Below are 13,646 nucleotides of genomic sequence, written 5' to 3' on the forward strand. Positions count from 1 at the left end.
GAGTTCTGAGTCACTCCAGTGAATTACTGAACCTAGGGGGGTGTGGGAAACCCCTAATTTGTAGCCAGTTGGGCAGAAATATGGGTGCCTTGGGGGGGGGTTAGTCTTGTGAAGGACTCTGCCATTAACCTGTATAGGCTATGTTAATTCTAGGTAGTTAAGTGTCAGAATTGAATTGCACTAGAATATACCCACTTAGAACAGAATGTACAGCAAGCTGGGCAGAGTGCAGGTGGCTTGAGGACACCTGACACTGGTAGTTGTTGTCTGAAGTGAGGGCAGTCTTGTGAATGACTTTATCCTTAAATGTGGGGTCTGCATTCTGCACTCTGGGTGTCAGAACTGAATGGAATTACGGGACACCCAGTGGTGTCAGAGAACAGGTGTTAGAATATAGCTGGAAATAATTTTCTTTCAGAAATTTTAAGAAATTGGTATTCTACTTCCCAGCTCCCAGTGTTGCTGTTTATATAGCTAAAGACATTTACATTCCTGGTTTTTTGTTTTGTTTTTTTTCTTGTTTGCTTTCCTCTCCTTCTCTAGAATGTTTTAGGACTTCCTTTTTATTCCTAGTGAAATGAAACTGTACCATGATGTGCCTGCTGTGGGATTATTTTCATCTGTGGTATTGGATACCAAAGAGACCATTTTATTTGGAAAACTATGCCCCTCAATTCTAGGGTATTTTATTTCTGTGATAATTTCCTCCTTCTAGCTCCTCCATTCTCTTTCTGGAACTCCTTTTTATATGAATAGTGAACCCTCCAGAAATGATTCTCTGATTTTCTCATCTTTTCTGTCTTCCATCTCATATCTTTCTGTTTTCCGAGAAATTTATCTTCTAACCTTTCTGAGTTTATTTCTGCTACCATCACACTTTTAATTCCCAAGAACTCTTTCTTGAATTCTCTGAATGTTCCGTTTGCGTAGCATCGTTTCCTACCACTACGGATGCATCCTCTTTTATCTGAGAATGTTAGTTTTAGGTTTTAAAATGTTCTCTCTGCATACTATCTTTTTCCATTACATCTTTCTTTTTAGGAACTTACTTAAAATGTCTGGTAGTCTTTAGCTGTCCATCCCTATTTCAGAATGGGCTACCTACGAAAAGGTTAAGTGCTGCTCTATGCATGAAGGATGAAGACTGGCAACTACAGCTACTCTATAGGGTGGTCCAGCTGGGTTGTTTTATTGGGGAATCCTCCAATGTCAGTACCTTCAGGTCTGTTTTCTTGAGTTAGTCACATTTCTTAGAGAAGTTGCTTCTAGAAACTTGCCTGTATTATAAGCTTGAAAGTGAGTGAGGGTTTCAGCATTCATAAGTAAATTTTCACTTATTTCAGTTTTTAGTATGATATCCCAACTTCAGTTACATTAGGGTTACCTCTACCTAAAGACCCTTTCTTTTACCCTTTCTAGAATAAGTCCCTCCTCTTTTGCTGGGATTGGAAAGAAGTTACTTGCTACTGAGAGTTCAAGACAGCCTCTGGAGGCTCTACCTGCATCTTAACAAATTTTCAGTCATCCTCTAAAATTTTAGCCACCTTTTTTAATCCTTATATCCAGAGGTACCTATTTTGGAACCTTTTAGGACTCCACAGTATAAAATGAGTTACTTTGTGACTTCCTACAGCTGACTTAGGTGTTAATTCACTACTATATACTAAAACCGTGCATTTATTTACCTGCTTTCCAGCTCCCCCAATTTTATTGTTACCTCCCCTGTCTTTGTGCCTTTTTCATTTTATGCTTTTACTGTAATTTTAATGAGGACTGTGGAGCAAGCATAAATAAATTTGTATGATCAGTTTTAATCATGAATTACAGACAGGTAATAGCTTATTTACTAGTTGATAATAGCCAATTTAAGTTAGCTATCTGATTATATGTAATCTGAGGACTGAAGTAAAGTATCTGTATTTACGGCTCTATAAATTTTAATTGATAGGAGTTATTAAAAGATCAACCTAGTCAAGGTTTTTGATAATTCATTTAATTTCATGAAAAAACTTACGAAGTGTCTCAATTCTCTAGAAGAAACATCTATATTTCAATGATGCCACATTAATTAGACATTTTCTTTTCCATATCTATATCTGTAAACAAACAAAAAAACCAACTTACTAACCTCTGCTTCTGTTGCTTGGGACTGTAAAAGCTGCCGTATACGAAGTATGTCCTTTTCTATTTGTTGAATTCTGGTTACTCTTCGCTAAAAGAAAGTAAGGGACCAAATTAGATCTCATTTTATTGAAAACATTCGTATAAACAGTCATACTATGGCTATCATTTAACAGCTCGGGGTTATGCTAAATCATTCTTATATAATAAGTTAGATATACATATATTCACACACTGATGACATATTGCAGCAGTTCAATTTTTTAATACACCTCATTTTATAAGATAGATTTGTTTAGGAAAATTGTACAAATATAAGTCATATATCAAATTGCATGATTTATGTGGTAAAAATATTGGTATTTAAGTTACTCTCAAAAAATAGTTCAACAAATTAAAAATTACACCTAAATTTGATCTTTATACTAATCCAGATGCCAGTATAATGTAATAGATTTATAGAAAGCATGGTATATGTGTAAAGGGAAGGAGCATCTGATTTGTGTTAGTAGGCATCAGGGTTTAAACAGTAGCATTAACCTGTTCAAGAGTTGTTCCTATTACAAGACATTAGTACCTTTCAGATGTAGCTTTCCCAAATACCTTCTGTAGCTAAACATGATTTTTACTACCAACACTAGGATCACAATGATGTTAGAAGCTTTTGCTTTCCCACCGTCCTAAGACCATTAAGTGAACACAAAGCACTTACTATAGATGGAACAACATGGAACTGAAACAATGTGGAAAAAGTGTTTTTATAAAAAGCTAGATTTGGGGGCACCTGGGTGGCTCAGTCAGTTAAGCCTCCAAATCTTGATTTCAGCCCTGGGTCATGAGATTAAGCCTCACGATTGAGCTCTGTGCTCAGTAGCTCAGTGGAGAGCTTGCTTAAGATTCTCTCTCTTCTCCCACCCCCATGGGACTCTCATGCTCTCTCTAAAAAAAAAAAAAAAAAGAGCTAGGTTTTGCTTTAATTTGATGGACACAAGTGGAAGTGAGAAAAACCAAATCACTTTATGAAAACCTTGCAAATTCAAATTATTTTAACTACCTTTGTGACAACAAATACGTAGGTTTTAGAAACAAGTACTGCCAATGTTATACCATTTTCTGTAGTAATTCTACAGTTGATATCTTAATATTGAAGCACCAGAAATTATGAGTAATTGTTTTGATGGGGGGAAAAATGTGTTGGAGGCTAGACAGAGTCATTTCCAAACTATTTTTGATTATGTGCTCCATCAATAAAAGATTCCTGAGTGCGTATATCCCAATAAATACTAAAAGAACTGAAATAGTTTAAGTATATATAGTTTAAAAACTTCCATATAAAACCTACCCACTGATCATACCTAGTTTTGCTTAAATACAATGTCCCTATGATTTTATTACACAGTAAAAACACTTATTGCTGCTATTATCCAATGTCACGATAAACAACCACAGAAAAACTCAAAATGTGCTCACCAAAACACAAACAACCCCCAAACCAAACCCTTCCTTCCCTCCCTCTCTCCCTTCCCTCATAACACTACAACTATGCTGATTCTTTATTGTGATTGTGAAAATAGTGAACTTAAGGTAAGTAATACTCTAATTAACAAAGCTTTTCACATCTAATTTGCTCATGAGAATATGCTCAAGGAGAAATGCCTATATTTTTGGTAGCTTTCTAAATATACTGCAAAGATGAGTGAACACCTCTACAAGCAGATGATAAACATTTTCTGGCTTTACATGAAACAAAGAAACTATGCACAATTCGCTTTATAATATTTATTTTCCCTTTCTCTATATAACAAGCTCCCCTCCACCAATAAAATCTTTACTTCATTTTTATTTTTAATTCCAGTATAATACACACACAGTGCTATATTGGTTTCAGGTGTACAACATAGTGATTCAACAATTCTACACACTGCTCAGTGCTCATCATTATAAGTACACTCCTTAATCCTTATCACTTATTTCACCCACTGCCCCACCACCTCCCCTCTGGTAACCATGTTTGTCCTCTACAGTTAAGAGTCTGTTCCTTGGTTTGTTTCTTTTTTCCCTTCATTTGTTTTTCTTAAATTCCACATATGAGTGAAATCATATGGTATATGGTATTTGTCTTTCTGACTGACTTATTTCACTTAGCATTATACTCTGCCTCCATCCATGTTACTGCAAATGGCAAGATTTCATTCTTTTTTAGGGCTGAGTAATATTCTATTGTATATATACACCACTCTTCTTTATCCATTCATCTGTTGATGGACACTTGGGCTGTTTCCATAATTTGGCTACTGTAACTAGTGCTGCAATAAACACAGGGGTGCATGTATTCTTTTGAATTAGTATTTTCATATTCTTTGGGTAAATACCCAGTAGTGCAATTAAGGTAGTTCAATTTTTAACTTTTTGAGGAAACTCCATACTGTCTTCCACAGTGGCTGCACCAGTCTGCATTCCCACCAACAGGGCAAGAGGGTTCCCCTTTCTCCACATCCTCACCAACACTTGCTTCTTGTGTTTTTGATTTTAGCCATTCTGACAGGTGTGAGGTGATATCTCATTGTGGTTTCGATTTGCATTTCCCTGATGATGAGTGATGTTGAGCATTTTTTCATGGGTCTGTTGGCCATCTGTATGGAGATGAGAAATGTCTGTTCTGTCTTCTGACCATGTTTTCATTGGATTATCTGGTTTTGGGGTTTTGAGTCGTATAAGTTCTTTTTCCCAGTCGGTTGTCTTTTAGTTTTGTTGACTGTTTCCTCCCCTGTGCAGAAGCTTTTTATTTTGATGTAGTACCAATAGTTTATTTTTGCTTTTGTTTCCCTTGCCTTAGGGGACTGATCTAGAAGAAAGTTGCTACAGTCAATGTCAGAGAGATTACTGCCTATGTTCTCTTTCTAGGATTTTTATGGTTTCGAGTCTCACACTTAAGTCTTTAATCCATTTCGAAGTCAGTTTTGTGTATGGTGTAAGAAAGTGGTCCAGTCTCATTCTTTTTCATGTTGCTGTCCAGTTTTCCCAACACCATTTGATGAAGAGACTGTTTTTCCCATTGCATATTCTTGCCTCTTTTGTGGAAGATTAATTGACCAGATAATGATGGGTTTGTTTCTGGGCTTTCTATCTTGTTCCACTGATCTATGTGTCTATTTTTGTGCCAGTGCCATACTGTTTGATTACTACAGCTTTGTAGTATAACTTGAAATCTGGAATTGTGATACTTCGAGCTTTTTCTTTTTCAAGATTGTTTTGGCTATTTGGGTCTTTTGTGGGTCCATACACATTTTAGGATTGTTTGTTCTAGTTCTGTGAAAAAATGTTATTGGTATTTGGATAGGGATTGTATTAAATGTTTACACTGCTTGCTTTGGGTAGTATGAATATCTTTTTTTTTTTTTTTTTAAAGATTTTATTTATTTATTTGAGACAGAGTGAGAGAGACAAAGAGCATAAGAGGGGGGAGCGGGAGAGGGAGAAGCAGACTCCCTGCTGAGCAGGTAGCCCGATGTGGGACTCGATCCCGGGACTCCAGGATCATGACCTGAGCCGAAGGCAGTCGCTTAACCAACTGAGCCACCCAGGCGCCCGGGTAGTATGAATATCTTAACAATATTTGTTCTCTCAATCCATGAGCATGGAACGTCTTTCCATTTCTTTGTGTTGTTTTCAATTTCTTTCATCAGTGTTTTATAGTTTCCAGAGTACAGATCTTTCACCTCCTTCGTTAAGTTTATTCCTAGATATTTTATTATTTTTGCTGCAATTGTAAATGGGATTGTTTTCTTAATTTCTCTTTCTGTTGCTTCATTATTAGTGTACAGAAATGCAACAGATTTCTGTACAGTGATTTTGTGCCCTGGGACCTTACTGAATTCATTTATTAATTCTAGTAGTTTTTTGGTGGAGTCTTTAGGGTTTTCTATATACAGTATCATGTCATCTGCAAATAGTGAAAGTTTTACTTTTTCCTAACCAATCTGGATGCCTTTTATCCCTTTTCCTTGTCTGATTGCTATGGTTAGGACTTCCAGTATTGTTAATAAAAGTGAGATTGGACATCCTTGTCTTGTTCTTGATCTTAGGGGAAAAGCTCTGTTTTTCCCCATTGAGGATGATGTTAGCTCTGGGTTTTTCATATAAGGGCTTTATTATATTGAGGTATGTTCCCTCTAAACCTACTTTGTGGAGGGTTTTTATCATGAATCGACGTTGTACTTTGTCAAATGCTTTTTTTTTTTTTGCATCTATTGAAATGAGCATATGGTTTTTATCCTTTCTCTTATTAATGTGATGCATCACACTGATTGATTTGTGAATATTCAACCACCCCTGATCCTGGAAATAAATCCCACTTGATGGTGGTGAATGATTTTTAAAAATGTGTTGTTGGACTCAGTTTGCTAATATTATGTTGGGGAATTCTGCATCTATGTTCACCACAGACACTGGCTTGCAGTTCTCTTTTTCTAGTCTCTTTATATGGTTTTGGTATCAGGGTAATGCATGCCTTGTAGAATGAATTTAGAAGTTTTCCTTCCTTTTCTATTTTTGGGAATAGTTTGAGAAGAAGAGTTGTATTAACTCTTCTTTAAATGTTTGGTAGACTTTTGCTGTGAAGCCATCTGGTCTGGACTTGTTTGCTGGGAGTCTTTTGATTGCTAATTCAATTTCATTGCTGGTAACCAGTCTGTTCCAATTTTCTATTTCTTCCTGATTCAATTTTGGAAGGCTCTATATTTCTAGGAATTTATCCATTTCTTCTAGGTTGTTCAATTTGTTGGCATGTAATTTTTCATAAATTCTGTTGTAATCCTTTGTATTTCTGTGGTGTCAGTTGTTATTTCTCCTCTTTCATTTCTGATTTTATTTGAATCCTCTTTCTCTCTTTTTTTTAAAATGAGTCTAGCTAAAGGTTTATCAATTTTGTTAATCTTTTCAAAGAACCAGCTCCTGGTTTCATCAATCTGTTCTACTGCTTTTTTAAGTTTCTATTTTATTTCTGCTAATTTTTGTTATTTCCTTCCTTCTACTGATTTTGGGTTTTGTTTGTTCTTCTGTCTTAGCTCCTTTAGGTGTAAGGTTAGGTTTTTTATTTGAGATTTTTCATGTATCTTGAGGTAGGCCCGTTTTGCTATAAATTTCCCTTTTAGAATAGCTTTTGCTGCATCCCAAAGATTTTGGACCATTATGTTTTCATTTTTATTTGTCTCCATGTATTTTTTTTATTTTCTCTTTGATTTCTTGGTGGACCCCATTCATTGTTTAGTAGCATGTTATTTAGCCTCCATGTATTTGTGGTCTTTCCAGATTTTTTCTTGTGGTTCATTTCTAGTTTCATAGTGTTGTGGTCAGAAAAAATGCATGGATTCACTTTGATCTCTTTGACTTTGTTGAGACTTTTTTGTGGCCATATTAATATGTGATCTATTCTGGAGAATGTTCCATGAACACTTGAAAAGAATGTGTATTTTGCTGATGGAATGTTCTGAATATATCTGTTATATCCTCCCAGTCCAATGTGTCATTCAAAGCCACTGCTTCCTTCTTGATTTTCTGTTTGGATGATCTGCCCATTGATACAAGTGGAGTGTTAAAGTCCCTTACTATTATTGCATTACTATCTATTATTTTCTTTATATTTGTTATTAACTCCTTTAAATACTTGGTGCTCCCATGTTGGGTCCATAAATATTTACAATTGTTAGATTTCCCTGCTGGATTGTCCCCTTAATGATTATATAGTGTCCTTCTCTGTCTTTTGTTACAGTCTTTATTTCAAAGCCTATTTTGTCAAATACAAGTATCTGCTTCCCTTTCACATCCATTTGCATGATAAATGCTTCTCCATCCCTTCACTTTCAATATGTATGTGTCTTTAGGTCTGAAATCAGTCTCTTGTAGGCAGCATATAGATGGGTCTTGTTTTTTAATCCATTCTGTCACCCTATGTCTTATGACTGGAGCATTTAGTCCATTTACATTCAAAGTAATTATTGATGGGTATGTATTTATTGCCATTTTGGTACTTGTTTTATGGTTGTTTTGTAGTTTTTTTCCATTCCTTTCTTCTCTTGCTCTCTTCCCCCAACTAGTTGGCCTTCTTTAGTAATATACTTGAATTCCCTTCTTTTTATTTTTGCATATTATTGGTTTTTTGGTTATTTGGTTTGTATGCAACATCTCCTATATGTAGAAGCCTATATTAAGATGATGGTCGCTTAAGGTTGAACCCATTCTTTACTCCTCTCTTTTCCACATTTTAGGTATATGGTATCATACTTTATATCCTTTTATTTCATGAGTCCTTTGACTGATTTTTTAAAAAATATTTTATTTGCCAGAGAGAGAGAGATCAAAAGCAGGGGGAGCAGCAGGCAGGGGAGAAGCAGGCTCTCTGCTAAGCAAGAAGCCCTATGGGGACTTGATCCAGGACCCTGGAATCAAGACCTGAGCCGAAGGCAGACACTTAACTGACTGAGCCACCCAGGCGCCCCCCTTTGATGGATTTTTTTTTTTTTTTACTTATTTTTATTACTTTTGTGCTTCCTACATTCCTTACTCTTTCCTTTCCACTTGAAGAGTCCCCTTTAAACTTTTCTTGTAGGGTTGGTTTAGTGGTAATGAATTCCTTTACTTTTGTTTGTCTGGGAAATTATTCCTCCTTCTATTCTGAATGATAGCCTTGCTGGATATTCTTGCTGCAGGTTTTTTTCCTTCAGTACCTTGACTATATCATACTACTCCTTTCTGGCCTGCAAAATCTGCTGAAAAATCCACTGCTAGCCTAATAGGGTTTCCCTTGTATATAACTGGTTTCTCCTCTCTTGCCGCTTTTAAAATTCTCTCATCACTACTTTTTGCCATCTTAATTACTATGTGTCTTGGTGTGGACCTCCCTGGGCTGATATGCTGGCAGATCTCTGTGCCTGCTGGATGTAGATTTCTGTTTCCTTCCCCAGATTCAGTTAGTTTTCAGCTATTATTTCTTCAAATAAATTTTCTGCCCCCTTTTCTCTCTCTTCTCCTTCTGGGATCTCTATAATGCAAATGTTATTATGCTTGATGGTATCAATGAATTCCCTAAGTCTATTCTCATTATGCATAATTTTTTCTCTCATCTGCTCAGCTTGATTACTTTCCATTACTCTGTCCTCCAAGTCACTGATTCATTTTTCTGCTTCTACTATTTACTTCATCTAGTGTATTTTTATTTCATTTAATGTGTTCTTCATCTCTGACTGGGTCTTTTTTATCCCATTGTTAAGGACCTCACTGATGTCCTCCACTCTTTTCTCAAGTCCAGTGAGTATATTAATGATCATTTCTTTGAATTCTTAGGCATATTGGGGTGCCTGGGTGGCTCAGTCGTTAAGCATCTGCCTTCAGCTCAGGTCATGATCCCAGGGTCCTGGGTTCGAGCCCCACATCGGGCTCCCTGCTCAGCGGGAAGCCTGCTTCTCCCTCTCCCACTCCCCTGCTTGTGTTCCCTCTCTCACTGTGTCTCTCTCTGTCAAATAAATAAAATCTTTAAAAAAAAAAAAAAAAGAATTATTAGGCATATTATGTATCCCTGTTTTGCTTGGGTCTCTTGCTGTGATTTTGTCCTGTTGTTTCATTTTGGACATGTTCTTCTATCTCCTCATTTTGTCTAACTCACTGTGTCTGTTTCTCTGTGTTAGGAAAAACAGCGATGTTTCCTGCACCTGAAAGTAATGGCCTTATGAAGAAGAGATCTTGTAGTGCCCCACTGTGCAGTGTCCCCTGTTCACCAGAACCTGGTGCTTTAGGGGTATCTCCTATGTGAGATGTGTGTGCCCTGCTGTTGTGGCTGAGCTGCTTTTTCCTTCAGTCCAGTCATCTGCAATGGCTCTCTTCTGCTTGTTGTGGGCAGTGTCTAGTTCCTGTAGTGGCAGTGGGCCAGTCTGGGGATGCCTCAGACTTGAGCTGAGTCAGACCAGGTGTTTGCTAGAGATGCAGTAGCACCAAACTGCTGTGTCCTTCCCCTATGTTGTCCGAAAAAGCTTTTGTTGGTGGGTGGGACCTCCAGTCAAACCACTTGTCTGCTTCTAGCCCACTGCTGGGGCCTCCCCAGACTGGTATGTGTGATTATCTTTCCCTTTCTCTGGGGTAGGAGTCACTTTGGAGTAGTGCTGGCCACTGTAGGAGCTGCTTGCACACTACCAGGCCTTTGGCACTGCCTTGTATGGGCTCTGGCTAAGAGAGTATTGGAGAGGGCAGGTGTCCCATAGCACAGAGCTGGGGGGCAGTGCCAGCAAGCTTTTTGTGCCCCCAGTCTTCTGTGGGAGGGGCTCTGCAGTGCTGGGACTAAAGCTGCCTGATGGGCTCCTTAGAAGCACAGCCCAGGAGCATGTGGGGCGGGGGCGGGGGGGTATGTCCACCAATAAAATCTTAAATTAAAAGATTTAATATTTAAAAGATAAAAGTAGGAAATTGTATTTAATATTCCTCTTGGTTTCTGTATTGCCAATATGTCACTAAATCTTGAAGTCGTTCTATATCTTGATACCCACTGTGGTAGAGGATTTCTAATAACACAACTCCTGTGCTTCTGTTTCTCAAAATGAAAATGGAAAAATCTAGTAGTATTTCTTTCCTTTTTTTATATAATAACCTTGAATATTGGTGAAACTATGCTTAATAACAAGTGCTTAACAGTTCAGGGTAATATAGTTGGTATGACTTTTGAAAAACTGATTTAAAAAATTTTTAATAATAATACAGTTCAATACAGATTCAGGATAACTCTCAACAAACTGGGAATAGAAGGCAAATTCCTTAACTTGAGGAAGGGTGTCTATTAAAAACTGAGTAAACAACACACTTAACAGTGAAACTTTAGGAGTCCCTTTAAAGTCATAGTAAGACAGAGAAGACCAGTATCACTGCTTCTTATTCAAAGATGTATTAGAATTTTTATGCAATATAAGGAGAAAAAAAAAAAAACCCAAACAACTGAAAAGGGCAAAGAAAATTACCTTTTTCAAATAATGCAAAAAAAAAAAATGCAACTGCCATATTTGACAGTTTATATGGAAAATGCAAGAAAAATGCAAGAAAATCTTAAACTACTGAGATGATTTAATAGAAGAGCTCAGGAAGGTCACTGGATATTTATTATTTAAATGTAATTTAGTAATTATAGTAAATCCCATTCACAACAGTAACAAAAACTATATGGTATCTAGGAATAATAAAAAAAAGATGTATAAAATCTTTATAGAGGATATTACAAAACTTTATTGCGGGCCATAAAATTGCACCTAAATGAATGGAGATATACAATTAATAACAACACCTAATATATATATTGAGTATTTACTATGTGTCAGATTCTAAGTGCTTTTACATGTATTAACTCATTTAATCCTCACATTTCAGTTTAGCATTATATTTTACCAGTAAGAAAACTGAGGCAGAAAATTTACCCAAAATCAGTGCTGATAAAGTAGCAGGTGTAGAATTAGAACCTAAGAGGTCTGGCTCCAGAGTCTATCCTTTCAACCAAGAACCAATCTTTATATTGTAAAGATAGGAATTCTCTTCAAATTAATTTATAAATTCAATGTGATTCTAATAAAAAAATGTATCAGGCTTTTCTTTGAATTAGAGAAGCTGAAACTAAATTTCAGACAGAAGAGAAATAAGACAGAATATAACCACAATTTTACAAACAAAAATAGGAGAACTCACTCTACCAGGTACCAAGATTTATAAAACTACTGCAAATAAAACAAATGTGATATCAGTGCAGGCACAGAGAAACTAAAAAAAATTAGTGGAATAGAGTCTAGAAATACCCAGCAGATATAAACTTACCATATGCCAGAGATGGCATTACTAATTAATGGGGAAATAGTGGCGTATCACATAAAGATAATGGGTAATTTAGTTAAAAACATAAATATGCACATATCTGTGTATATGTTATATAGATAATTGATCATATATTAATAAAAACCAATATACTACTTAAAATTCAAGTTATATATTAAATAATTATATATACATATAAAAATCATATACACTTGTGTTTATCTAAGTAAAATTAGATCCCTACCTCCAAAACATACATAATTGCATGCTGGAGATGAACTAAAGACCTAATTGTAAAAATAAAACATTGCAACTATTATAAATAATAAGAGGATAACTTTACGATTCCAGGACAGGAAAAGATGTATAAATAATTCATAGAAAGCGAAACTATGGCAATATACTTAATTTAGCTCTACAACAAAAACTAATTTTTGTTATCACAAAGCTAAAATAGATAATGGATTTTGCAGGGAGGGGTTGTGATGTGTATTATCTATAACACAGTGGTATCAAGAGGATATTAATATATCTCTCAAATATTTAAGAGTAAGACATTTAACATAATAGAAAATGGGAAAAAGATGAACAAATAACAGAATGTCCAAAAGTCTAATAAATACATGAGAAGATATTCAATCTCAGCAGTATTCAAGAAAATATAAATAAAACGACAAGCTAATGTTTCATTGCCCACTGACTGTTAATTATGAAGTCTGACTCACAAGGGCTGGAGACATACAGAAGAAACAGGATTCTCACATACTACTAGTAGAAGTGTAAATTGATAAAATCATTTTGAGTGTAATTTGGCAAACAAGTTCAAAACACTCATACCTTATGGCCAGCAATGATGCTTTTAGGTATATACCCTAGAGCTGAAGTTGGCAAATTAGGGCCTATTAGCCATCTGTTTTGTTAATTAAGTTTTACTGAAACAACCATGCCCATTTGCTTACAGATGATCATCTATGGTTGCTTTCTTGCTACAAAAGCAGAGTTGAGTAGCTGTGACTGAGACCATATGGCCCACAAAGAATAATATATTTATTTTTTTATGACTCTTTAAGAAAAAGATTGCTGACTCTTAACTGAGAGAGATTCTTACACACGTTTACAAGATACGAGTAAGTATGTTTATCAGAGTTGTTTTAACAGTGAAAAATTACAAACAACCTAAATGTCCATCAACCAGGAAACATATAAACTCTGTTATCCATATAATTATAAAAAATTATGGTAAAATGGAAGTGTAAGGAACTTTCACCCTACCAATCCCCAGTCCCCCAAAATAATCTCCATTAATAACTTGGTGTACATTTTCCCAGCATGTATACAGGAAAGTAGGGGCTACCATACTAGATGCCCAAATATGTGCTGAACAAATAAAAAATAAATAACCAAACTGTTAACAGGGATAGCTGAAGACGGACAATCTCACATAGGCATGGGCAAGAGTGGATTTTATTTTGAACTTCCCTAAATTGTTTACCAGTCATTTGTATGTGTTTACTAATCATCTGCATTTTTTTCAGTAAGTTGATTACAGCCTCTACCCATTAAAGAGTTGCCTTTTCCTTATTAGTTGTAGGAATTCTTACATTATAGGGATAATGACCTTTCTCCTTTTACGTGTTAAAAATATTTTCCCTTACTTTATCTGCTGCAGAATGTTTTAAAATTTTATG

The 13,646-nt window shown here is 35.8% G+C and overlaps 1 protein-coding gene across 8 annotated transcripts in view; it reads right to left on the bottom strand.

The window, feature by feature from the left end:
- Positions 1-13,646, bottom strand: part of APC (APC regulator of Wnt signaling pathway) — a 132,380-nt gene that overhangs the window by 43,642 nt on the left and 75,092 nt on the right. For all 8 annotated transcript variants that reach the window (XM_081826446.1, XM_081826447.1, XM_081826449.1 and 5 more), the window contains one exon: positions 2,129-2,212. In XM_081826446.1, coding sequence (XP_081682572.1) covers positions 2,129-2,212 — 84 coding nt within the window. The remainder of the gene's footprint in view (positions 1-2,128; positions 2,213-13,646) is intronic.

The sequence above is a fragment of the Leptonychotes weddellii genome, chromosome 7 (assembly GCF_054177405.1).
Source record: "Leptonychotes weddellii isolate Sample4059 chromosome 7, ASM5417740v2, whole genome shotgun sequence".
NCBI lineage: Eukaryota > Metazoa > Chordata > Mammalia > Carnivora > Phocidae > Leptonychotes > Leptonychotes weddellii.